A 25,503-nucleotide genomic window follows, 5' to 3' on the forward strand; every position below is an offset into this window, starting at 1 on the left:
ACCAATTAGGGTTTCAATGTCAAATTTTAAATTGGGAAACCTAGTGGATTTTGAGAAAACCATCCATTGTATCCAGCCATTTGATCTGTTGGGGTTTTGACCCATGCTTTATGAGAAAATTTGTCAACGAATTTCAATCTCTCTGATAGGAAGTTCGTTAAGGTCAAACCGGTGCGTTTTTGCAAATTCTAGGATCGATCGAAGTGATCAATCCATTCGGACGTTGCCCTCATTGTGACAAATGTCTCTCGTCACTTCAATTGACCAAATGTTTTTAAATTATTTTTCACTCAAATAAGTTGATCGGATCCATCAGGTATTGTATGGTGCCTACCCTAGAGAATTGCATTTTCATGTTAGGCTTACCCTTGGCATAAAAGGGTTCCCCTATAGGACATGCATACCGATTTTATGGTCTTACTTACTAACTCATGATATTTTTTCTTTTGTTTTCCCCATCCCCTGCATTCATAAAAAAAAAATGTTTCAATAAGGCGAAAATATTTTTCTATATCTGATGATAATTTTGATCTAATAAAGTTTGAAAATTACAAGTATTACTTGATTTTTGGGCAGACCTTGCAATTAAAACATGAAAAATCCATCTGAAAGCTCTAGGCTAAAGTCTCTGAGAGACTTTATAATGGTTTTTCAAAGAAAAATTCTGTTTATTTGATTTGTTAATACATTTTGTTCCAAAAGAAATGGAGACAAAAAGTGTATATATGTGGAGCTTTTTAGAAGTTTTTCTCTTCTCATTTGTATTATAATTGAACGAGAATTTTTGTTTTAAACTTTTTCAGCAATAAAGCTTTGGACAATTATTGTTTTGTATATATATTCATGTACATTTCATTGTTTATTTTTGCTCATTGGAGATTTCATGATGAATTTTAAGAAATAAGACTAAATTGAGATTTTTTCAACCTCCAGCATGAAAATTCGCAAGTGTATGCTTTCTAAAATCCTTGTGTACACTAGATTGATGATCCGAGCTACACAATAAGAGTGCTCAAAATTAAAAGAGGTCACTCAGAAGGCCCCATGAGATACCTTTCTCCTTCACTTAACCCCAAAAATCATCAGTCGCATTGATCATTAAATTGCAAATTGGGATAATCTTTGCTTGAGAAATGTCCACTGTGTCTAATTATATTCAATTCACATCTAAGTGAAAGCAAAAATGTGCATTATTCTTGTTTGTTTTGAAAAATTGGAATGATATTTCGGGCGTTCGTTTCTCTACCTATATAGATTTTATCATTTGCTCTCCCATTTGTGCGTTTAAAATAATAATTTTGTTTCAAATAAGTGCCTTGATGATCACTACCCTACATTGAAAGATTTTCAAATATCAAAAAGGGGAATGGATTCTCAATGACCATTTCGTTGTTTTGGTTGTCATGAGGTGTAAGAATGATACTTTGGCCATCGTTTCTACAACCTAAACACCATTTATCCCTTGCATCCTCATTTGAGCTAAAATTGGTGATTCTTTTCAAAAGCACTTATGATCTCACCCCACAGTGGGGAAGGAGATTGGAGAATTTGGGAAAAGGGGAAGGAAAAGCATAAATGCTAAAATTAAATTGGAAAATTTTGATTCTATCTGGGTTTCAATTTTGACGGAAAAGAAAATAGGAAGAGTTCTGTCCGCCAAACCACTTGTGGATGAGCAAGAGTCTTCCTCAATCAATTAATTCAGATACATGCAAGAAATTTCGCATTAATGAAAGTTTCCTTTCAGGATCAATGTGAGGAATGGAACGAAAGTCAGGCCGTCTTCTTTTCCAGTCAAACATTCTATCCCTAGTTATCCCTTTTGAGCCTTCAGAATAAATTATTTCGTTTGGTAACCCCTGAGAATCGAAAACCCCACACTGGGGCAAGTTTGAGTAGAAAAGGGAAAAGTTTCAAGAAGTGAAAAGTGATAATGCAACAAAATCAAAAGACAAAAGAAGAAAAGAGAACCTCAGTTCAAAAATAAATTGGGGCAAATTTTGTGAAAGTTCAAAAGAATGGCAGAAGGCCGAAAAATCAAAAGAAGAAGGAAAATGAAAGAGAAAAGGCCTCAATTGGGTATAAATTGGGGCAAATTCTGATTTAGCCCTAAAATAGGGTTGGCGCAACAATACGATCTCGGATTTTTCAAACCGTTTTTTAAATTTGTTTTCAAGCTTTACCTTTTCTAAGCACCCCACCTGACCCCATTACAAAAGCCGAAAGTCCTGACTTCTGTTCTTTGCAATGGCCCTGTCAAGAAAATTTCTGATTCCGAAAAATTTTAGCTGTATTTCTGAATTGCTTGGGTATGGGGTTGACGCTCCTCATCATGTGAAAACCCACCAGGTCGAGAAAAAGAAAAAAAGAAGCAAAAGCAAAGCAAGAAAAGTAAATGCGAGAGAAAATACAGAAAAATTCGACGCTGAAATCTCTAGTGAATGATGAGAAAAATACAAACAAAGTCCGAGATCTTTGAGTATGAAATGAGAGCCATTTTGAAAAAACGCGATCTTCATTGCAATGTCCTTGAAAATTATTTCTTTAACTATCGTTTTCAACCCACATTACAAGCTCATAAAGTCCATCGTTGACTTATTCCTTCATGACAACCCAAAGTGAGGATTATGCTCATAAGAAATCCATCAATCATTTGTGATCATAAGGGTATAACCAGTTTTCATATGTTTAGCTATCGTTTCTACCCATATGTTGCAAGCTTATAAAGCTTATATGTTGACTAAGTTTTCTTAAGAAATAAGGGTGACAAACTCTTTGCTTTCACTAAGATGTCATATTAAAGGGATTACATACAATTTTGGGTACAAAAATAAGACAAATCTTGACCTCCCATTTTCCTTTAGCCATTTCCAAATCAGAAATAACGCCCGTTTGATTGGTCCTGAAAGATGAACCAACAAGAAGTGGTGACCCGCTACTCTAAGCACAGATGCTAAAGGTGAGAAAGAAATCTTCTGTAATTTGGTGTTATTCTGAGAGATTCATCATGAAATTTTTGCATAAGTTCAAACTCAACGTTCAAATTTCTTCACGTTGTATATATGATTACTTTCTAAGTTTTAGAAAGTGCGATTTCTCTTTGTTCAAATAAATGGGGAATCATCTGAACAAATTTTTGCAATCAAAGGAGCCCACACTGGGGCAAATTTTTTATTTGTGAGATTTCGTGAAATAAGCCCACACAGGGGCAAATATTTTTATAGTCCATTTGAGGATTTCGTCAAAGAGTCAAGCAAGACTTTCAAATCAATCACACTGCTCTTTCCATGAGTAATAGTTGCAATATTTCAAAATAAAGTGCATGTTGTACTTTGGCAAGTCCCCTGTGCAGGTATCCATGGCTGAAATCGATGAAGAAGCGTAAGTCAGAATCTTACGAATCAAGGCCTCAAGGAAGAGCAACCATGCCGTAATGCAAATCAATTGAGCGGTTGCGCAATAATTGGTGAAAACTGGGGCCAATTATTTTTGAAAAGATTCTCAAAAATCAAACTTGAATTTAATTTCTTATTCCTTGGCAAATTTCAATTTCTTGTTGATGAAATCTCAGCGCCCGCCGCGCACCCTTCCATTCCCCAGTCTTGACAACCACATTTAATTCACCGATTTTGCCACCGTTAGCATCGAGTCAATCGCACTAACGTGTGCGTCTTCGTTCCACCACCGTTAGCATCAAGTCTATCTCACTAACGTGTGCGCTTTTGTTCAACCATCGTTAGAATCGAGTCTATCTCACTAACGTGTGCGTTTTTGTTCAACCACCGTTAGCATCAAATCTATCTCACTAACGTGTGTGTTTTTATTCTCCCTCCGTTAGCATTGAGTCTATCTCACTAGCGTGTGTGTTTCTTTTCTTCTACCACCGTAAGCATCGAGTTTATCTCACTGACGTGTGTGTTTTATTCTATCTCCGGCAGGCACGGGTGCTATCCCACTGACCGACCAATTGTCAAAGGCAGGCCCGGGTGTAATCCCACTGACCGATCCATCAAGGCAGGCTCGGGTTCAATCCCACTGAACGATCACCATGGCAGGCTCGGGTTTAATCCTACTGACCCGTTATTACGACAGGCTCGGGTTTAATCCCACTGACCAATTCATCACTGGGGCAAATTTTTGTATGATTCTTCAAGTAAATCTTATATAGTTTCTTTATACATACCAGCATTTCATTTTGCATCGCCACTAGCCGTGGGTCAGTCCCACTAGTGAGCGTTTTATTTTGCATCGCCACTAGCCATGGGTTAGTCCCACCAGTGTGCATTTCATTTTCATTGCCGCTAAACATGGGTCAGTCCCACTAGCGTGCATTTTACTGCCACTAGCCGTTGGGTCAGTCCCACTAGTGAGCATTTTCTTTTTCATTGCCGCTAAACATGGGTCAGTCCCACTAGCGTGCATTTCATTTACACCGCCACTGAACATGGGTTAGTCCCACCAGTGTGCATTTCATTTTCATTGCCGCTAAATATGGGTCAGTCCCACTAGCGTGCATTTCATTTACAACGCCACTAGCCGTTGTGTCAGTTCCACTAGTGAGCATTTCTTTTGCACGGCCACTAAACATGGGTCAGTCCCACTAGTGAGCACATCAAATTTTGTACGGGTCAGTCCCATGATTTTGAATTTTGTTCAGGTCAATCCCATGATTCTAAATTTTGTTCGGGTCAGTCCCTTGATTTTAAATTTTGTTCGGGCCAGTCCCATGATTTAAATTTCTTGTTCGGGTCAGTCTCATGTTTAAATTTTGTTCGGGTCAGTCCTATGATTTTAAATTTTGCTCGGGTCAGTCCCATGATTTAAATTTCTTGTTCGGGTCAGTCCCATGTTTAAATTTTCGTTCGGGTCAGTCCCATGATTTTAAATTTCCTGCTTGGGTCAGTCCATTTTAAATTTGTCGTCTGAGTTAGTCTCATCAAAAGGGGTCAGTTCTCATTTCAAATACGGCAGTCATTCAACTAGTTTGCAGCTGGATAACCACAGGTAAGTATTTGGTGTCTATTTTTTTGTCTCAAATTTTTCCAAAACTCAGACAGAGAGGGGCAAACTGTAGACACCAAATTTTTAAATAATTTTTATTTTTATTTTTAGTGATAATTCTTGTCTATTTTTTTATTTGTTAATTTCATGATTTTGGTTTTAGATTTTTTTTTTAGCATTTGCATTGCATTTTAGATTATTATTATTATTTATTGTTTTATTTTAGTTTTTATTTTTATTTTGTATCCGCTCTTTGCCCTTTTAGCTGTTTATTTTTATTGTAAGACTTTTAGCACAAAATTTGTCAAAAGAAAAATTATGCATGAAAAATATGTTTTATTTCTTTTTACTGTTTATTAATTGAAAAATTATGCGTTCCTTTGAAGATCCGGCAGAACCATCTGAGCCTTTCCTTTAGTCATCCCACGCCTCATTTCTTGTTTAAGGTAAGATCCTTATCTTTTATGGTAAAAAGCTGTTTTCTTTAGTTGTTATTTGCTTCCTTTTACTGTCTACTGGTTCTGCTTTACTTTCCATGCGATGCCTGCTGATGATGAACTCAGAAATGCAATAAGGTTTTGAATGGACTGCATGATCTTGTTTTTTTTTTTAAAAGAATCAGGAACCTGTTCTGTTTCATCAGAATCAGGAACCTTCTCTGTTTCATTCAAAGGATCAGGAACCACATTTTCTTTCCTGTGATTGTCTACTTCCAACCATTCAGCATTTTTGTCAACATTATCATGAAATATACCATCATCAGCATCATCGCCTATTTCATAATCTGAATCAATAGCTGAAAAAAAAGTCTCATCACTTGCGTTGGAATCATTATCACAATTATTAGCAGCACACCTTCCTTGTCCTTCATCCCTAATATTATTGTTACCATCACCATTTTGGAGTTCATTTTCTGTCTCATCTACCTCATACGGATCATAACCAAGTTGTTGCACTAGAATTTCATGAAAAGATACTTCAAGATATAAGTTAACTTCCTTAGTTGGCCCAACCTCCCCCTTAACATAACCATTCAACTCCCTACTGCTTTTTATCCTCCTAAAGGTGTTATTTTTCCAATCATAGTACACCTTATGACCATATACACCAACACTCTCAGTTAATCTATCCACTTCGAAAACACTTAGACCTATACTCTCAACATAGTAAAAAACACACAAATCTCCACATTCGTAATGGGGATCAGGAGTATATGAAATGAGGCCTCCATGGTGACATCTTAATGTAATAAATGTGCTGCCCGTTTCTAGTTAAAGAAAATAATATAGATCAAACTCTTTAGGAAAAAAAAAAGCTTCATCATTTCAGCACAACAAACTGTTGACCCACACAAAAACTACCAAACAAGGACCACTTGCACTTTTTCCATACACATGGTCAGATACACATGGCCGGCAAAATATACCAAGTGTTATTGTTTATTAATCACTCTCATCACAAATTTATAGTCAAGCGGCAACTATCATCAGACATAAGGGACCACATTCACACTATAATAATCAAAACAAGACAAATTTTTGGATTTATTTATACCTCATGCAAATGGCCAGATTTGAAAAAAAAAATAGCCGTAAATTGTAGTGGGGAAAAAGTACAAACACAAGGGACCACATATCAGGTTTCCTTCTCCAAAAAAATAGATATCTTTATGCAATGTAGTTGTTGATTTTGGGTATAAATACCGTAATTTGGAGGTGGACAAATGTGGAGCTCTTTCTTCCGCAATGCCATTTTTTTCTTCACCTAAAATGTTCCACGGATGCCGTCTATGCCTTCCTTCTTGCCAGCAGATGCTCGAAAAATGGATGAAACAATTGGCAAAAAAAATTTTTAGGGCTGAGAACGGAGAAGAAAGAAGGAGAAGACAGGAGCTTTTTTCCTTTTGCTATTTTGTGTTTTTTGTCCGTTAGAAAAAGTGGATCCATTCAGTTTGACCCGGTTATGTTGGGTATAAAGTTGGATCTGACGAATTGTGCTTCTCACGTGCAAAGTTCCGTCCCAATATTTGATTTGTCCTCCAATTCCCGTCAATTGTCCTTAATTGGTCAAAATTACAGAACTTTGAGGATGAAATGTGTTTGGGGTTAAATTTTGAGGATGAAATTGGTCAACCCCGCAAACTTTGAGGATGAAAAGTGCATTTTTCCCTATTATATCTGGTACTATAGTTTTTTTTTGGAAGTCAGTTTCTTTGGATTATCGACAAGTGTAACTTGCCAACAATTACTAGATAATCTTAAGTGTTTCTCATCCAACTTAAGTTGTCATAGTTGTCCTGAATTCACAATTAATCTTGGTTAAGTAATTGAACCTAGTCAGCTGTCGTCTTACTAATCTTTGTTATTGCATTTCAAAATCTTAGAATTTAGGTTTCTATCTGAAAACCAATTCGTAATGAGAGAAGGGTTCAACATATTATAAATTTAGCCAGAAGATCTTTTTTTTTTCTCTTTAAAACTGATAATTTTGATGGTCCTTGATCTTCGGATGATATACAAGCATTGGTAGCTTCAATTAGGTCAGTTTACCGAGAAGTTACTGGAAATTGACAGCTTCTTGTTTCAAAATTTGTCGACTAATTGGATTTTATGACTAGTAAATGATGAAGATTTATCCCTTTTTTTTTTGAAGATTTCTTTGTGCTTTGATATACATTTCATAAATTCAAGGATTTTCTCCTCGTATTGAGCTTGTATCATAATGCTTTATGTTGCTATGCATTTTTAGCTCTGACATGGCAAAATAATGGCTTGAACATGAGGATAGAAACCGTCAAGTTGAAGTGGATAGATTTGGCTAGCAATCGGCACTTGGCAGCCTGAGTTTTAAAATGGAAGAATCAAGCTAACTTATGTATATTTATAGATTGATTGAACATACAAACGTCAAAACTCATATCAATTGTGAGCACAACTGTAATGGCAGGATGGAAGGCACTAACGCCAAGTATACAACAACAACACACCAGGAGTCCATTGTGCAAGAATTAGTAGAAACCTCGAGAGCAGACATGTATGATGCATGAACTGCAGATCTCCAGATGATGACCCTCCAAACTCCTGGTGCACATGCGAAGTTTGCCATCAAGGGGAGAGCTCTGATTTCTTTTCTTCCTCTATATTAACACAACTACTGTTTTTTGTTCTTGGAGAACGTGTAAAGTTAATCAAACTCAACTTATCCCCTCCAAGCTCATTTGAGAAGTTAAAATCATTAAGCTCCATCTTAGATGATCAATCAAAAAGGGTGAAACCTCTTTTAATATAGTGCAGACATGAAAATGGCAATTGAAGGATATTTTCAACTTGCAAAGATGAGGACAGAAGGGAGTTGAAAACCATATTCCTGCTGCAAGCTTTTCCAAAACCTCTAGAGACAACAAGGGAGGTATTACACACCCAAGGCACAGAAACTGTGTATGCCAACCCACCATGCAAGCTCCTATCCCCCAGCAATACATCTTTATAGGCTCTGCACACGCTAAAGACATACTTCCCCATTGGCAAAACGGAGAAGACAGGTGAAACAGATGTATCAACACTCAAGTCTGTATCTGAATGAAGGTTCAGGACTACTGTTCCATGCTCAGGATGCAGCTTGTTTGCTAGAGTTTTAAGAAATGGGGAATGTGGGTCCCATAGTTTGTGAGGAAAGATGTCGTCACTGTCATAGGCATCAATGAAAACAATGTCATACAGGGTGGTTGTCTCAGAAATGAATTTCTCAGCATCTGACTCGTATAATAGGAGTCTCTCATGAATCCCTTTCCATAATACTTCATTAACGGGATCAGGCTCTGGGCAAGCACGTTCCCCAGACATCATCATTACTGCAAATGGTGGGAACCCCATTGCTTGAGTTGAGGCTGAAATAACAAGGGGATCAATTTCAACTATGTGAACTACGGCACCTGAAGAAAGCATGAAATGCAATGTCAGTTTCCTAAAATACAAAGTAACAGATGGCAAGAGAAAAAGACCAATCCATTTATAGCAATCTTTGCAGTTCAGCAAGATCAAGATTGCAACCTTTTCCTAACATAACCATAATAAGGCATCCAGAACACAGAGAGAGTGAGAGATGCAGACTTGCACACCAGCAGAAAGCAAATTTACAAATGGACCATCAATAATTTACATCAGCATGAATGCAAGTAGAAAAACTTGTTACATGAGTTTGGAGGATACTGGACATCTGAGACCTCAAGGCAAACATTTTCTTGTCTAACCTTCAATTTTACTGGCCATAAAGAGAGGTATGCTTCCCCCACCATGACCAATGCATAATACATTCATGATTTTCTTCCCACAAATAGCACTATTGAGATCAAAGTTGCAAGATGAGATGGTAACTAACCCAGCGGATATCATGCTCTTCACATCTGCAAGAAACTTCTGGTATAAGCATCAAGCTAAAGCATACAAACATTTTAAATTAGTGAATTTTCATAAACAGTTATCAATCAACATGACAGGTAACTAAGACATCATATCCCAGTTAGTTAAATATAAACAAGTTTGAAGCAGTGAACTACAAACATGGTATTTAGCTTGAGAGAAATTATGGTGACATACATCCAGAAAAGAAAAAGAAAAAGCAAGTATTACATGGAACAGCCAGACAATGTGGCTGCTGCATATAGAAAACAGAAGCAGGATCGGACTTCTCATAAGCAGCCATGATTTTAACCGTGCTTTGTCGAGTATCATCATTAAAGTGAAGAGTTCGCCATTGATAACCAATAACCTTGAATCCATTGTTTTCACAGAAAGGATGTATCTCAGCAAATCTTTGCTGAAGCCAACTCTCTGTTTTGTGCCAGTATATGTTGTCCTGCATCCAATTTTGAAGCCCTTTGATATTCCTAGCCAAGTAAGATATAAAAAACTTCTTTCTTCTAGACACTATATACAAACCATGCAATTGATGTGCAAAACTCGTCCAAATTATCAAAGAGAAACTAAAGTTGGGAGCAAGAGGGTATATTTTATTTTCTTCTACCATCTAGAAGCTATGCACCGAGAACGCTTAATCAATGCAGTTCAGACAAATAAGAAAAGTTTCCAACTTTGTCCCTTCCTCTATCCGTGAAAGGGGCATAAGTAGATGCAGCAACTCATTGTCATTTGAAGGCATATATAAGAAGAAAATTTTCATTTGGTTGGTGATAGAGGACCGAATTCTGTCCAACAGCTTTTGTTTCCATAGTTTGATCAGTGACTTTCACTGGTCAGAGAATTAAAAACAATTCAAATTTTCCTTCACCATTTACGCTTTATCCTCCTAGTTTCTTCTAACAGCTCGGTTCCTCATAATTGATAAGCATTAACTCCAAAAATTGCTTCTATTTACAGATATTAGGAATGCAAAAGTTGTGATAATAAAAACATTGGTAATCTGAAATTACCAATACATACGCAATCATTCATCTACGAGAGCCAAGATAGTCTACTTTTATACCAAACTCATTCGAAAATACTCTTCTTCAACAACAAACCCATATATTTCATCACGACAATATTTTAAAAAAAAAAAAACTTCAGACAATTTTGATACAAATGCAAGTATAGGGAAAGAAGGTAGAGGGGTAACTGAACTGGTTTGGAAGAAGGGTAAGCTAGGACGGAGACAACACCGTTGCCTTTGTCGGAAACTGCTCGGAAAACCGTTTGACCATCTGAACCGGAGTCGGTTCCCCACCACTCAGAGGAGTAAAACCAGTCGCCTTCATCTCCAATATAGCGACGAATTGCAGTAGAAAAACGGCGGAGATTGGATGACAAGCTTGATTTTACTTTATTAATCATTGACGAATAAAGAATCGAAGACATCCTAATTGCAAGTTTAAGTAATTTAAGGAAAGATTAAAACCCTAGCTAAAACCCTAAAGAGTTTGGGGATTTTGTGCTTTCGAAATCTTTAACAGTAACGGCTTTTTAAGGTTTAAAGCGGTGAATAGCATAATTGTTTTTTCCTTTTTTTTCCCATTTTTTTCTTACTACGATCTAAATCAAGGAAATTCAAAATTGTCATTATATATATATATATATATATTTCGTATATTAGTACAATTTCAAGCTTCATTTTGCGACAACAACTTTTATTAAAGTATTACAGTTTTTTTTTGAAAAAAAAAAAGTTAGGTCAATTTGGTTTATATCAACATATGCTTAACCTAATACGAAATTAGCAATAACTAAACCAATTTGGCTTTTTGTATTAACAAGTGCATAACTTTTGGTTGTATTTTACTTCTTGTGATCAACTTTGTACACAGTTTAAGGATTTTGATTTTTGACCAACCAACAAATAAATCTTTTCATGATTACCCCTTAATTTAGCTTCACATTTTGTTTGTTGCTTCTGAATTTTGAATTTTATAATGATTTATTAGAGTATTTAATATTGAAACATAACTTTAATGCCCTTTTTGAAAATTGAAAAAGGGTAAAATTGGAAGGTTAGCCTTTTTTATTTAATGACAAGTAATTTGAGACTGGCTAGAATAGATATCAAGATTAATAAAATAGGATGGAGGGAGTACTACACAAACATAAGTCAAGCCAATTTGTTCATGATTCAATACATTATTAGTATTAATCAAGTAATTGCTGACATTAACACGTGGTTATTGGACACAAATAAGAAGAACAAAATTTCCCACTTCTTTAACAAGACTACATCATAATTTATATTTTATGGTACAATGAGTAGTATAATTAGACTTTCTAATAATAAAAAATAAATCATCATGTTAAATAAATAAATGATTAATCTTTTATATACTGATAGTACATGTACTAATAGAGTTAGATGCATCTTATATATGCAAAAAATTAGATTTTAAATTTTAAATCTCGATTAGTAGTCATGCATTCACAGTGTATACACTGCAACATATAGAAGATTAATTTTATAAGAAAAATTTTCAAAAAAATAATCATAAAAATTTTCATAAAATAAATGAATTTTTCAAAAAAGCACAATCAACCAAAAGGAAAAGAAGCTAGTTTTTTACATTTCTCTAAATTATAGTAACAAAAACAATAATAAAAAACCCAAATGGCTAGCTTTTGTCTATTTTATGTCCTAAAAAATTTAGAAAAATAAAAAGAGTTTGTCTATTTTATTTGCTCCACGGGCCACATATGTTATTATAGCTGACCTTTGCGTAACATAAGAGTGTCGTAGAAGCACACTTTTGCAACGAGTCCCCATCCCACCCGGCCAACTCTTCAACTTCCACAGAAACACGTTGCCAAAAATACACAAGAGTTGACCCGATCGTCAATGTCCATCCGTCCCCCCATTTCCAAAAGAAACGCAAATCTGATTCATCCAACTCGAATTCTCAATTTATCAAACTTTCCCTATGGCCCATGTGTCTTAATTACTTGTCCCATTCCCACTTCTAAACGAACAAACACTGCCTAGAAGAGCCTAACGTTTGACTTGTCCTTTTAGTATCTAATAGTACCAACGGTAACCCCCCAGGCCCCAAGAGATCATTCTATGCTGCTTGCTGACTTTTAAGCTTTTTTTTGTATCAGTTGTCGAAAAAAGGCATAAACGAAATAATCCTTCAATTGCAGCGCTTTTTTTTTTTTTTTTTCTTTTGTGGGTTTCAAGAATTTTGTGTGAATTCTTGTGACCCAAAATTGAAAAAACTCTCCTGATCACTCCTGAAGCATCTGCAAGCAGAATAACAAGTGGGTATCTTGAGCTTTTGATCTTTTAATTTTTGGGTTCTTTGTGGTGTTTTCTTTGTGGTGCAAAGGGTTGTCAATTGAATTCCCTTCTGTTGTTTTCTTCTCCAGTGTATCCAAAAGTGAAAGTGAGGGAACAAGAAGATTATGATGATCAATATGAGTTTGAGACCAGGTCTTTGCAGTCCTTGAGGACTCCTGAATGTTTCTCTTTGAATGACTTCTCTTCTCCAGGTAAACCACTTGATTTGTTTACTTTCCTGTTCTCACTCCTGAAGAATTTGTTTTTGATGTTTTTGTGTTTGTATTGTTGCTGAATTTCTTTTGTTGTTCTCTTCTTTTACTTCGTCTCAGTTTGTTCCCTTCTTTTACTTCACAATTGAAAGAATAACAACAGAAAGTTTCCTTTTTTTCCTTTTGTTTTCTGATTTGCATCCTGAGCTCCTAGATCAAATTATATGTTGTTATTTTACGAGATACATATTCGATGAAGTATTTGGCGCGATCGAGTGAACTTGCCTATGCTTCTGCTTGGAGCAGTATATTTATCATAGCACTGACAAACTTTGTGCACTCTTTGTTCATTAAAACCATGGTATTCTAGCACTGGAGAGAACGGCTTTCATTTAGTTAGAGAAGTTTTATCTGATGAAAGCCATCTACTTAAAGTAAACATATACATATATATCAAAGAAATGAAGGAATAAATCTATTGAGAATTTTCTTTAGGACCTTGAATAGTTGAGTGTTTTACTTTTTGAGTAGCTTCTTATGCTAAGCCCTTGTATATTCTGTATTGTTGACTTTCTTTTTTTTTTTTCCTTTGGAATGTGAAGACAATTCCCCTACATCTGTTGTGAGAGTGCCTCGATTTGATAGCTCTACTTCAGGTATACCTATTGTCTCTGTGTGTGCAAAATCTCATTCTTAGCCCGCTAGTACCTGCAGGGCATATATTTTATAGTTATTGTATTGACTTAGTATCCTCACTGGTGATCAAAGGAGCAATTAGCAACAGGAAACAGAAACTCTTGGAAGAAAACAAAACAAATATCAGAGCTAGTCCAATTCCAAGACCACGTGCTGTCTTGTCCAGTCCAGGTACATCCTTTTTGAACTTCTCACAGAGCCAATGCTGGAAAGCTGGAGAAATATGTTTTATTTACATCCAACGTGGCCTGTTGAATCCGAAGAAGCTGTATAAAACCATATTATGCAGTGAATTATGTTTGAAAGGAGGGCCTCTGGAAAAATGCATATTACTGTCTGGAGAATAAACAATGTGTTTTCTGTGGCTTTGAGTAATCTCATCCACGAGTGAGTGAACTTTCTTTTCTGTGGCTTTGAGTGCTCTCATCCACGACCAAGTGAACTTTCATCTAATGTGAACATCACCCTTTTCTTGGGCATGATATTGACTAAGAGACAGTTACAACAGCGGGGATGTGACATATGGGGAACTCTCCTATGGTTTGAATCATGGATAATTACTTCTATGTAAGCGATAGGACTAAAGGGGGATTCTTCTTTGATTAACGCCACTAATTCTATGTCATTTTAGGCCACTTTCCGGAAATATTAATATGGTTTCTTTTCACTGAATATCCCCTCTTGAATCCCCATAAATCTGTATAAAACTAAATTATTCAGTGAATTTTGTTTGAAAGGAGGCCTCTGGAAAGGTACATATTACTCTGGAGAATGAGTGATATGTTTTCTTCGGCTTTGAATTCTCTTGTTCACACAATGATTGAACTTTCATCTAATTGAAAATCTCCCTTCTTTTGGGCATGACATTGAATTAAGGGACAGTTAGAGCAATTAATAGCTAGGGATGTGACATCTTGGGAACTCGCGCAGGGCAAAATCGTGGATGATTAGTTTTATATAAGTCACAGGACTGAAGGGGAACTCTTCTTCTATAATTAATGCCACTAGATCTATGACTTTTAATGCCACTCTTCTTTATGGATGACTCCTTTTACATTGTGTTCCTTGTTCTGTTGTGAGCACAAAATAGTGTCTGACTGCTGTTGCTGTTGCAAAACAAATATTTGTTGGATTATCTCAATTTCATAACTGTATGTCGTTGAGTTAAATAACTGGCCTTAATTGTTCTTGTTGAAATCCTAACATGTCAACCTTGGCCTATTTTTGTAATCTTTCCTAAAATGAAAAGAGGGGAAAAAGGGGATTTCGAAATGCTCATATTAATGTTCTTTGCACCTTTAGGTATGACTGTGATTGGAGTAACAGATCTTTTCTAATATCGACATTTAAATGTGAAGGTGTTTGGAAGATCTGTTCCTACCAAAGCTTAAGCAAAAGTGAATGAGTTAGAGACGTCATAAACTGGTCAGAGATGAAAAACAGTCATTTTCTAGAAGAATATGCTTGCATCTTCTAATCTTTTAGTGTTTATTGTATATCCTTTTAATCGATAGGTTAAAACTTAGTAGATGAATATGTCCATTTGGCTTCCTTTGCATCAGGTTGTTCTTGTTCTCATATAGCTGCAGTCTGTGATAACTATTAACTGGTCAAGAATAACTGTTTTGATCAAAGGGATCATGACTCAAACCAACTGTAAGGGAAGGCATCTAATAGTTGCAGAAACTTTGGAAGACAATCAAGGACATTGATTCAAATATTTCATGCTTTTCTCCACCCCTATGTCTCAAAAAAATGGGGACAACTTTCTATCTGAGTTGTCCCAAAATGAATGCTTGATTTTCTACAACAATAATTCATTATCTCTATTTTTCGAGAAGCACATTCTACTTATAAATTTTTACAGAACATGTAAATCTTTTAAAAGTCGTAGGTAAATACAACGAGCTTTATGTTATCCAACACAACTCAGACATATGAGATCACAAATCCTCAAGCTTGACCTCCCAAGAGGAGCCTTTTGCTTTCACTGCCAGGAGCAGATGCTTCTACACTTTTACCGCTTAGCTGCCAAGATGCTGTCCAATTATCTTTTGCAATGTTGATTCTGTTTTATTTTGTTATTTTGGGTTCAGATAATGATCAAATGATTGGAAGCAAAAACAAGCCAAAAGGTGATATACTTGCCAGTATGAAAAGGCAAAGCCTGTTTGAGAATAGACACGCCCGGTGTAAGGTTACTCCGAGGCCTGTTGCTGCTGATGGCTCTATAAGCACAAGAACATCGCTTAAGGAAGTACCTGACGGTAAAGGTGATCTTCGAACTAGACAAAGAACAGTCATCACTGATTCAAATCTGAGACTGAACCTCCAGAAGGGAAAACCAAAATCAGTTAAGGATAGAGTGACTGAGTAGTTGACTAACGAACAAGTAATTACTTCTTCCAGTCACTTACCTTTAGACCATAGTGTTTCATTTGCTCAAATGCCAGATGTATTATCTTCCTACGTTGAAGTGCATGCAGAGTTAATATCTTAAGTTGAGCCTGTAATCCCATTAGACACTATGATACTATGAGGATAGGATGCAGTCATCATTGGCTTTTTGCAGTGCTAAGGAAAGGCAAGGGACTTGTTATAGAGCACCTGGTGGTCGTCTGTTTGTGTCTCCCTCTTAAACAGAGCAAAAGTGAGGGATGATTCCATGCTGCATGGATTTACAATGCAAGACATCGGAGCAGTTGGCTCTCAAGTGTGTATGGTTTCTGATCAAACTAATACATGCTAGGCTAGTGGAAGCAATGTAGAAACCTTTTGTATTCTTTTTAAGGCTATTCATGTGATATCGGCCTTTAAGTTTTATCTAGGAAAATAAATGTGTTGAAATAAATTTACATCTTGAATAGAATTTTATGAATGGGTTCAAATATTAGTGAAGAACAAGGAAGAAACTTTTAGCAGTGCAAAAATAATTTAGAAACTAAACCTGAATTGGAAAACAAGATTTATGTAAGAAATTATTTTACACGGGAAAAACAGGCGCCAATTGTAAAGAAACAAATGAAAAACAGAAAAGAATTAAAAAAAAAATGATAGAAAAAATCAAATTAAAAGTAGGAAACTCACATGTTTTTTTAAATAACAATGTAGACAAAGAGAAGCTAAAGATCTCAAGATGCTGCGAAACTGCTTGCACTTAAATGTGCATTGAAATCACACAAGTATCGTGTAGACTGTTGGCCATAAAATAGTACCTACTTCTTTTTTATGATAGTTTCTAACATTTTTGTCATTTAATTTCAGGGATGGCGGGCGGGTATGGGCCGGGGGATCTGTCCCCGTCCTGCTGCCAAAAAACTCCTCCCGCCCCTGCCCCGTCCCCACCTCCGATCGCCCCATCCCTGCCCCGCCTCGCTCCACTTTTCCTGTAGGTGATAATTTGATTTTTTTTTTTGGAAACTTTTATTTAATAGATCAAAGCTAAATTTAAAGAATAAAATAAAATGCGGAGTTGAAAAAAGTGAAAAAAGAAAAATGAAACAAGAAAAGTGTTGAAATAAAACACCGGAAAATTAAGAAACTCAATTGGATTGTATAAATAACATTTGGGAATACTTATAGAACGCGTAACATGTTTGTACCAAATATCAACTAGAAATTTGAATAGAAACGGAATAAGGGTAATGTTTAGTTGCTAAATATTCTAAATTTATTATTCTTAGATTATATAATATATTACATTTATTTATATTAATAAATTGAACCGGGGGTCGGAGCGGGGGTGTTGTTCCCTGCCCCCGCCCCATTTAAAACAGAGGGAGAAAAATTCCCCCTGCCCCCGCCCTGTCTCATTACTCCCCTCGCGGGTAACTGTCCCATTGCCACCCCTATTTATTTGCATGAATGTGTTCTCGTTGAGTATTTTGACAACATTTTTGAATACATATGATGTCCTAATAAAATGTTAATGAGATAACAAGTTTCAATTTGTTTTTGAAGCAAAATATATTATTCTAATCCTTTTGGACCTTCACTACAAAAGCTACTTTGATCAATCATGCTTAACTGGCTGCCTGGCACAAAAACAATGTACCAAAAATAGAATCAAAACTATCAACAATAGCGCGAAATCTCAAGCTTTTTTTTTTTTTTTTTTTTTTGCTGAAGAATGGAAAAGGGAAGAAATGCATCTGCCGGTTTCTACTGGTTTTCTAATTCGCTGTTTCACTACAAAGGAATGCTCTCGAGTCCCAGTACTTCACAGCTAAATTCCACCAATGGCCTGTTGGGCTGTTACTTTGACCACCATAAAGACGTAAGTGTTTTTGTTGAACAAGAGGTTAAAGATTCGAACTTTACCTTCTATTTAATATGTGAATTTCTTCTAAAATTTAACAGGTGTGCTAAACACTCGTCCAATCTGACAATAATTCAGTTCCTGTCAATCCTAAATTTCTGCTGCGTAATGGTCACTGCTAAATTCCACAAAATTTCTAACAAATTTCACGGATTCACACTTCTCAATTGCAAAGCATTTCCCAACAGGCTGTCAACAAGAAACGTTGAGGAAATGATGAAATTAACTTTTGACTCTTGGTGAAAGGTTGCATCCCTGGTGCCATTGGATAGAAATTTCATGAAGATCTAAAAGTAAAAATTCTTTGTACGTATTCTCACAAAGGGACTGTTGTAAGTCTTAGGTTGTGTTTGGATTGCATTTTTCATGATTTTTCATGGAAAAATTACTATAACGATTTGATGTGTGTGAGGAAAAAAGGTAATAGGGAAATGTGATCACGAAAAACGACGTAATTTTCCGATGGAAAATCACAATCCAAACAAGGCCTTAATTTGGTGAGTTTTAGTTTTAAATTTACATCTTGAATAGAATTTTATGAATGGGTCCAAAATATTAGTGAAGAACAAGGAAGAAACTTTTAGCAGTACAAAAATAATTTAGAAACTAAACCTGAATTGGAAAACAAGATTTATGTAAGAAATTATTTTACACGGGAAAAACAGGCGCCAATTGTGGAGAAACAAAAGAAAAGAATTACAAAAAAAGTGATAGAAAAAAATCAAATTAAAATAAGAAACTCATTTTTTTAATAACAATGTAGACAAAGCGAAGCCAAAGATCTTGAGATGCTGCGAAGCTGAAATGTGCATTGAAATCGTACAAGTATCCTGTAGACTGTTGGCCATAAAATAGTACCTACTTCTTGGTGATGATAGTTTCTAACATTTTTGTCATTTATTTTGCATGATTTTGTTCTCGTTTAGTGTTTTGACAACATTTCTGAATACATATGATGTCCTAATAAAATCTTGATGTGATATTAAGTTTCAATTTGTTTTTGAAGCAAAATAAATTATTCTAATCCTTTTGGACCTTCACTACAAAAGCTACTTGGATCAATCATGCTCAACTTGGCTGCCTGGCACAGAAACAATGTAGCAAAAATAGAAATCAAAACTATCAACAATAGCACGAAATTTCAAGCTCTTTTTTTTTTTTTTGCTGAAGAACGGAAGAAGGAAGAAATGCATCTGCCGGTTTCTACTGGTTTTCTAATTCGCTGTTTCACTACAAAGGTATACTCTCAAGTCCCAGTACCTCAGCGCTAAATTCCCCAATGCCCTGTTAGGCGTTAGTTTGGCTACCATAGAGACCTCAAGTGTTTTCGTGGGATGAGAGATTAAAGATTCGAACCTTACCTCCGATTTAATGTGGCTTTCTTCTAACATCTAACAGGTGTGCTAAACATTCGTCCAATCCGACAACGATTCAGTCATGTACTCATGTCAATCCTAAATTTCCGCCGTGTAATGTTCACTGCTAAATTCCACAAAATTTCTAACAAATTTCACGGATTCACACCTCTCAATTGCAAAGCATTTCCGATAGGCTGTCAACAATTGCAACTTTTCCCAGTAGTCTGTCAAGAAGAAAAGTTGAGGAAATGATGAAATTAACTTTTGATAAACACAGAGCTAAGCTCAGTGGCCACCACCAAAGTTGATGGGTGGAAGGCCTGGGATCAAATATTGTCTCTCACCATTTGGTCACAAAATGTGGCAAGTCACTTTAAATGGGCTTTCAGACGAGTGTGTAGTGCACTCGTTTGGATCAGTAGGTAGTTTAGTCCCCTCTGATTTCTCATTAATCTCTTCAGTTTCCTTCTCATAGTATAGAATAAATGTAAGTCTATCTATCAAAAAAAGAAGGGTTAATTCCACTTTGTCCCCCCAAACTTTGGACGATAATCCACTTAAATCCCTGAACTTCAAAATGGGACACTTAAGTCCCTAAACTTATAAATACCTCCCACTTAAGGAAAATTGTTAACAAATCCTGAATGCCGTTGGTGGTCGAAGTGTCCCATTTTATAAGGGTTTAGGGATTTAAGTGTCCCATTTTATAAGTTCAGGGACTTAAGTGGGAGGTATTTATAAGTTTAGGGACTTAAGTGTCCCATTTTGAAGTTCAGGGATTTAAGTGGATTATCGTCCAAAGTTTAGGGGGACAAAGTGGAATTAACCCAAAAAAGAACAAATGAAACTAACTTTTGACTCTTGGCGAAAGGTTGCATCCCTTGTACCATTGGACAGAAATTTCATGAAGATCTAAAAGTAAATTCTTTGTAGGCATTCTCACAAAGGGACTGTTGTAAGTCTTAACTTGGTGAGTTTTAGTTTTAAATTTGAGGTTGGTTATATCTTTCAATGTAAACCAGTAAGTATACCTTAAAGTAGATAATTAGTTGATAAAATTTTGTTATTAAAATTATTTGTGTGAAATAAACGAGTCTGCCCTTTGTTTGGATGGTGGAGCTCAATTGACTAAACCAATTGGTGAAAATACTATAGAGCAAGTGAAATAGATGGAAAAAAAAAAGTGAAATAGATGGAAGAACGTGGCATTATTTTATAGTTTGGTAACCAGATGCAAAATATTCAATTACCGATTTTTTTTTAAAAAACTAACCATTAATAGACTTTACAGGAAAAAAAAAAAAAGAACGGATAAGAGAGGTGGGAATGAGTGGTCCGGAAAATTCCATGATAGACAGGACAAGAGATGGCCTGTAAATCAGAACCGGATGCAAAGCAGAAGCTACTTTACCTTTGGAAAATTCCATGACAGACAAGAGATGCCCTTTAGATCAAACGTCATACGCGGCTATGTAGATTCTTACACACTATAAGGCATAGGAAAATCTTCAGAGTCAGTATGGCAATAATGTCTTCGACCTTTTTTTCAAGTGTAGGAGTTGATAAATTAGTGCAGATGCAAAACAGAAACGCTTCTTGGTAGAACCTATAACCTTTATTTCCTTGGCTCTTCAGTTCCATATACCACACCTGAATCAATCAATCAATCATCATAACCCAAATGACAGAAGCAATCTTATTATCTTCTGTGAAAAGTATAGGCAAATTGCTGATTGATGAAGGGAATTTTTTGCGCGGGGTGACTGATCAAGTTAAGCTGCTACATGAGGATTTGAAACGGATGCAGTGGTTCTTGAAACATGTAGCAGCAAAGCAGAGTGACAGGGAATGTGTCCAACTGTGGATTTCGGAATTCAGAGCGATTGCTTGCGAAGCAAATGATTTGGTTGAAGATTATGCTTTGAGGGTTTCAATTCAAAGAAAGCAAGGTTTTTGGCACACCCTTAAGAGGCATGTTGGCGTCTTCAAGCAAGGTTATGCCAAACACAAGTTAAGCTCAGAGATCCAGAGTCTGAGAACGAGGATATCTAATCTCACTAAGAATTTTAGCGAATATGGCGTGAGAGCCGTAATAGAAGAAGAAGGCTCAAGTTCTATGGTCATGGAACAACAGTTAAGGAGGACGTTTTCGTTTGTGGTTGAGGAGGATATAGTTGGAATAGAGAGGGATGTGGAGATGTTGGTGAAATATTTGTTGAATGGAAATGAAGCAGGCCATCATAGCGTCGTTTCAATTTATGGGATGGGAGGTTTGGGCAAAACTACTCTTGCTAAAAGGGTATATCATCATCCAAAGTTGAAGAAACAATTTGCTGGTTTTGCTTGGGTTTGTGTGTCACAACAATGGCAAACAAAAGATCTCTTGCAAGGGATGCTTGTTAAGCTTTCCCCCGAGCAAAGATCGGATGTTATGCATAGCACAGAGGGGGAGCTAGCAAAGAGACTTCACCAAGTGTTGCAGGATAGGAGATGCTTGATCGTTCTTGATGACATTTGGTCACCGGATGCTTGGAATTGCATAAAATATGCACTTCCAATAACCGAGGAAGGAAGCAAAATATTGCTCACAACTCGTAATAGGGAAGTGGCATCATATGTTGGTCCAAATGGTTACCACCATCAACCTCCGTTTCTAAATGAAGAAAAAAGCTGGGAGTTGCTCCAAAAGAAGTCATTAATAGGAAAAAGTAGCCAAGGTACTTCTTTTCCCCCTTAACTCCGGCCTTATACAGCTTATGCACTAAGTGTTTCATTTTTATGTCAAAATCCTTGCTAGTTTCTTCTGAAATCGTTCTCAATAATGACTTCATTTTTTTCCTTTCATTATCTCCCACTGTCAAACAACATTAGTGGATGATACGAATCAAATATTTGTATAAAAAGTTTCAATAAAATTGATACGAAGACTATAGTAAATGGTCCTGCCTACATTCATAAATTGTACAAGTTCTAGAATATGATTGGCTTGCAGAAAGCCTTGGGAACTTTAGGCAGAAAAATATTTTATAGGCTTTGAAAAAGTTAACCATCAATAACAGTGTAAAATGTCTTTTCAGATGGCTTTTATTAGTTTTATTGACAGGTCTCAAGTGTCTGAAATGGCAACTTGTTCACAGTCCCACAGAAGATTTTCATATAGTTGTTAAATGATAACCTTGATGACATTCTTGTTATGGATGATCTGTTTTCAACCATGCAATTTAGTTGAAATTAATTAAGAATTTGATACATGGGTCTTTGATATTAAACTAGTTGTTTTCCCAAAATTCACAGGGTGTGAAGATTTGGACAAGATAGAAGAGTTAGGGAAGAAAATGTTGAAACACTGTGGGGGTCTTCCTTTGGCTGTGGTTGTTCTAGGTGGAATTCTTAAAACTAAAAAGAGTCTAAGCGAATGGAGAGTTGTGCATGACAATATCAAATCCTATTTAGAAAGGGGAGAAAACTTTGGCAAAGTAGGAGAAGTGCCAAAAATTTTAGCTTTCAGCTATTATGACCTTCCTTATCAGCTAAAACCATGTTTCCTTTACTTGGGAAAATTTAAGGAAGATTCTAATATTGAAGCAGAGTGGTTATATCAACTATGGATGGCAGAAGGTATGATACTTGAGAATGATAGAATTGGACAAGAAACAATGATGGATGTTGCTGAGCGTTACTTGGAAGAATTAGCAAAAAGGTGCATGGTTCAGGTTAAATTACATGAGGAGGGAAAGCCTGCAGTTACAAGGTTTAAGTCATGTCGGATTCATGATCTCATGAGAGATTTATGCTTGCTTAAGGCAGAAGAGCAAAATTTGTATAAGGTAGTTGATTCTCGACATGATCAAGATATTTTTGTTACCTCAGTAGACATATCTCATGCGATAGAAGAAGAATATTTTGGATTTGTCCTTCGTTTGTGTGCAGTGGATTTTCAGCACAATTATGTTCCCCTGCGAAAAGAGCAGACAAAGCATCTTCACTCCTATATGTATGAACCATTGGACTGTAGCGGTGACAACTACGGTAGACGTCTAGGGAGGAAAATAATGTCTGAAGTGAACAATCTCAAGATGCTTAGAGTTTTGGCAATTGAAAACTCCAGTCTGGCCTCCCGAAGCTGTTATTCAAGGTCACCTCTGGAATGTATAGGTAATCTTATCCACTTGAGATGCCTGAGATTGAGAGATTGTCATGGTTTGAAGTTGCCATCTTGCTTGGGTAATTTGAAGTACTTGGAAACCCTTGATTTACGTGGTAGCTATTGTTCTAGATTACCGAATGTGCTATCGAAGTTGGGACGTCTAAGGCATCTCTATCTTCCATGCTGCAGTGGTAAACAGCGGCTAGATGGATTGAGCAAGCAGTTGGAGATACTTGAATCATTTGATAGCACACTATATTTTCATCCTAATTTATCCAGATTGACCAATCTCAGAGCTTTGAAAGCTATGGTGATTGAGAATCTTGGAGACCTGGAGGAAATTATTAACCATATAACAAACTTGAACTATTTACGCATGACCTCACTTGAAGTCTGGGATTGTATCAACTCCAATTCTAACAAGGGTTTGGCTGTTCTTGAGCAGATGCTGTTTTGTAAGAACATTCACGAATTGCAGATTGTCGGTGCTTCTTTATGCAAGCAATTACCAATTTACCGCCCACACCAATCGTCCCCTCGCCCAGGCCTTACTGAATTAACGCTTCGTTTCTCTGACATTGAGGAGGATCCAATGGCAACACTTGAGAAACTTCCCAACTTGCGAAGACTACATTTGCATGAACACTCTTTTGTGGGGAAAGAAATGACTTGCCATGCATTGGGATTTCCACAACTCGAAGTTCTTGAACTCATTTGTTTGTATAACTTAGAAAGGTGGAAAGTGCATGAAGGGGCCATGCCTAAACTCTCCAGTTTATTAATTTCGTATTGCGAAAAGTTGGAAATGGTTCCAAATGGATTGAGATCAATAACTACCCTAGAACGAATATGTTTTTTTGGGATGCCTGAAGAATTTTTAGAAAGAGTTCAAACAGTCAATGGTGAACAAGCACCAGATTACAATAAAATACGCCATGTGCCTTCAGTTGTGATCCGCTGAGCCATCCATCATCACACGATGTATGTAATTGTGATTCCAGATCCAAAAATCAGGTACCCGGATTTCTATTCCTTAACCCTTCAAATTTTTCTCTTCTTAGTTTTCTGTTTACCATTCTAATGTCTCTTTTTCCTGCATCTGGTTCCAATATGAAGTTACTGGCTCCTCTAAACAAAAAATTGATTCCATTTATTTGGTTTACAAATTGTGAAAATTTTCTATAATCGCTATACAGACCATTCCAACAATTATTAAACATGATATGGTATATTGTCTAGTAGCACTATGAACAATCATTTTTTAAGCATGCTTTTCGCCTCCATTTTCACCTTCATTATCCCTAGATCCTAGCCATTAAACACGGCTATTCTATCGAAATTGTCTGTCTAATTATCTATTCTTTCAGAATCTACACTTGAATTTTATGAGACTAACTAATTTGAGCGGAAGAAAAATTGAATATTTTTGCTTTACTCTCACTGTATACTCCCTTGGCCATTTTGTATGCATATTATTTTGCCTTTTAAACCTTTCTTCTTTTTTTTTTATCTGTTTCATACTTGTTTGAATAATCAATCCTAATCAGAATTTACTCCAGTCTTGTTCTGCACAAAATTCAATGCTCTGATGGAAGAGGATCTATCTAAAATAGCTGAGAGGTGCCTTGGGCGATTGGGATGTTGAAGCCGTTGATGAACACTCACGTTCAAGTGAATCGAATAGTGATGAAAGCTAAGAAAATCAAGCTTGCAGCAAGAAATGAAGAACAGGTACAATAAGTATCTAGAGGGAGAGCCATGAAGGAAATGCTCATGACAGACTTCAACAAGGAGTACGTGTTAGAACTTAGAAGGGCCACGGCAACAGATGCTATAATTGGCCCTGTTTTTCTTCTTCTCTGTGATGATTTCAATTAGCAGCATTCCATGTAACAAAAGAGAGAGATTCTAATTCCTCTTTTCATGACTGTTTGGCTTGGATTATTTTTTGGATGACTTTGATTGTGTAGAAAAAGAAAACATATTCTATCACGGTATACTAAGAATAATGAGTTCAACAGG

General features: G+C 36.3%; 3 protein-coding genes across 5 annotated transcripts; 2 read left to right on the forward strand and 1 right to left on the reverse strand.

The window, feature by feature from the left end:
- Positions 1-7,853: 7,853 nt before the first annotated feature.
- Positions 7,854-10,906, reverse strand: LOC113765616. Of its 2 annotated transcripts, none has more exons than XM_027309849.1 (4): positions 10,620-10,906; positions 9,630-9,855; positions 9,251-9,403; positions 7,854-8,932 (listed from the first exon to the last, which is right to left on the reverse strand). In XM_027309849.1, exons 1-4 carry the CDS (start codon positions 10,851-10,853, stop codon positions 8,256-8,258), a joined length of 1,290 nt encoding a protein of 429 aa, XP_027165650.1. In that variant the 5' UTR covers positions 10,854-10,906; the 3' UTR covers positions 7,854-8,255. The 2 variants fall into 2 exon arrangements, with proteins under 2 accessions (XP_027165650.1, XP_027165649.1); XM_027309848.1 differs by having other exon boundaries at positions 9,597-9,855.
- Positions 10,907-12,626: 1,720 nt separating this feature from the next.
- On the forward strand, positions 12,627-16,534 carry LOC113765525. Of its 2 annotated transcripts, XM_027309744.1 has the most exons (6): positions 12,627-12,731; positions 12,840-12,962; positions 13,565-13,618; positions 13,731-13,829; positions 15,755-16,050; positions 16,199-16,534. In XM_027309744.1, coding segments are annotated over exons 1-5 (558 nt in total). In that variant the 5' UTR covers positions 12,627-12,730; the 3' UTR covers positions 16,036-16,050; positions 16,199-16,534. The 2 variants fall into 2 exon arrangements, with proteins under 2 accessions (XP_027165545.1, XP_027165544.1); XM_027309743.1 differs by lacking the exon at positions 16,199-16,534 and having other exon boundaries at positions 15,755-16,169.
- Positions 16,535-20,780: 4,246 nt separating this feature from the next.
- Positions 20,781-25,501, forward strand: LOC113764872 (putative disease resistance protein At1g50180). Its single transcript, XM_027308909.1, has 3 exons — positions 20,781-22,051; positions 22,629-24,495; positions 25,041-25,501. The coding sequence occupies exons 1-2, from the start codon at positions 21,016-21,018 to the stop codon at positions 24,440-24,442; spliced, it is 2,850 nt and encodes a 949-aa protein (XP_027164710.1). The 5' UTR covers positions 20,781-21,015; the 3' UTR covers positions 24,443-24,495; positions 25,041-25,501.
- The last annotated feature ends 2 nt before the right edge of the window (positions 25,502-25,503 follow it).

The sequence above is a fragment of the Coffea eugenioides genome, chromosome 3 (genome assembly GCF_003713205.1).
Source record: "Coffea eugenioides isolate CCC68of chromosome 3, Ceug_1.0, whole genome shotgun sequence".
Taxonomy (NCBI): Eukaryota; Viridiplantae; Streptophyta; class Magnoliopsida; order Gentianales; family Rubiaceae; genus Coffea; species Coffea eugenioides.

What these genes read in the sequence shown, in the direction of transcription:
- LOC113765616 (XM_027309848.1), bottom strand. Translation starts at nt 10,853, where the DNA reads ATGTCTTCGATTCTTTATTCGTCAATGATTAATAAAGTAAAATCAAGC. An exon ending in CTTACCCTTCTTCCAAACCA is followed by an intron (nt 9,856 to 10,619) that starts GTTCAGTTACCC and finishes AATTGGATGCAG; the next exon opens with GACAACATATACTGGCACAA. An exon ending in TTTCTTTTTCTTTTCTGGAT is followed by an intron (nt 9,404 to 9,596) that starts GTATGTCACCAT and finishes AGTTTCTTGCAG; the next exon opens with ATGTGAAGAGCATGATATCC.
- LOC113765525 (XM_027309744.1), top strand. An exon ending in ATTTGATAGCTCTACTTCAG is followed by an intron (nt 13,619 to 13,730) that starts GTATACCTATTG and finishes TGGTGATCAAAG; the next exon opens with GAGCAATTAGCAACAGGAAA. An exon ending in TGCTGTCTTGTCCAGTCCAG is followed by an intron (nt 13,830 to 15,754) that starts GTACATCCTTTT and finishes TTTTGGGTTCAG; the next exon opens with ATAATGATCAAATGATTGGA.
- LOC113764872 (XM_027308909.1), top strand. Translation starts at nt 21,016, where the DNA reads ATGACAGAAGCAATCTTATTATCTTCTGTGAAAAGTATAGGCAAATTG. An exon ending in AATAGGAAAAAGTAGCCAAG is followed by an intron (nt 22,052 to 22,628) that starts GTACTTCTTTTC and finishes CAAAATTCACAG; the next exon opens with GGTGTGAAGATTTGGACAAG.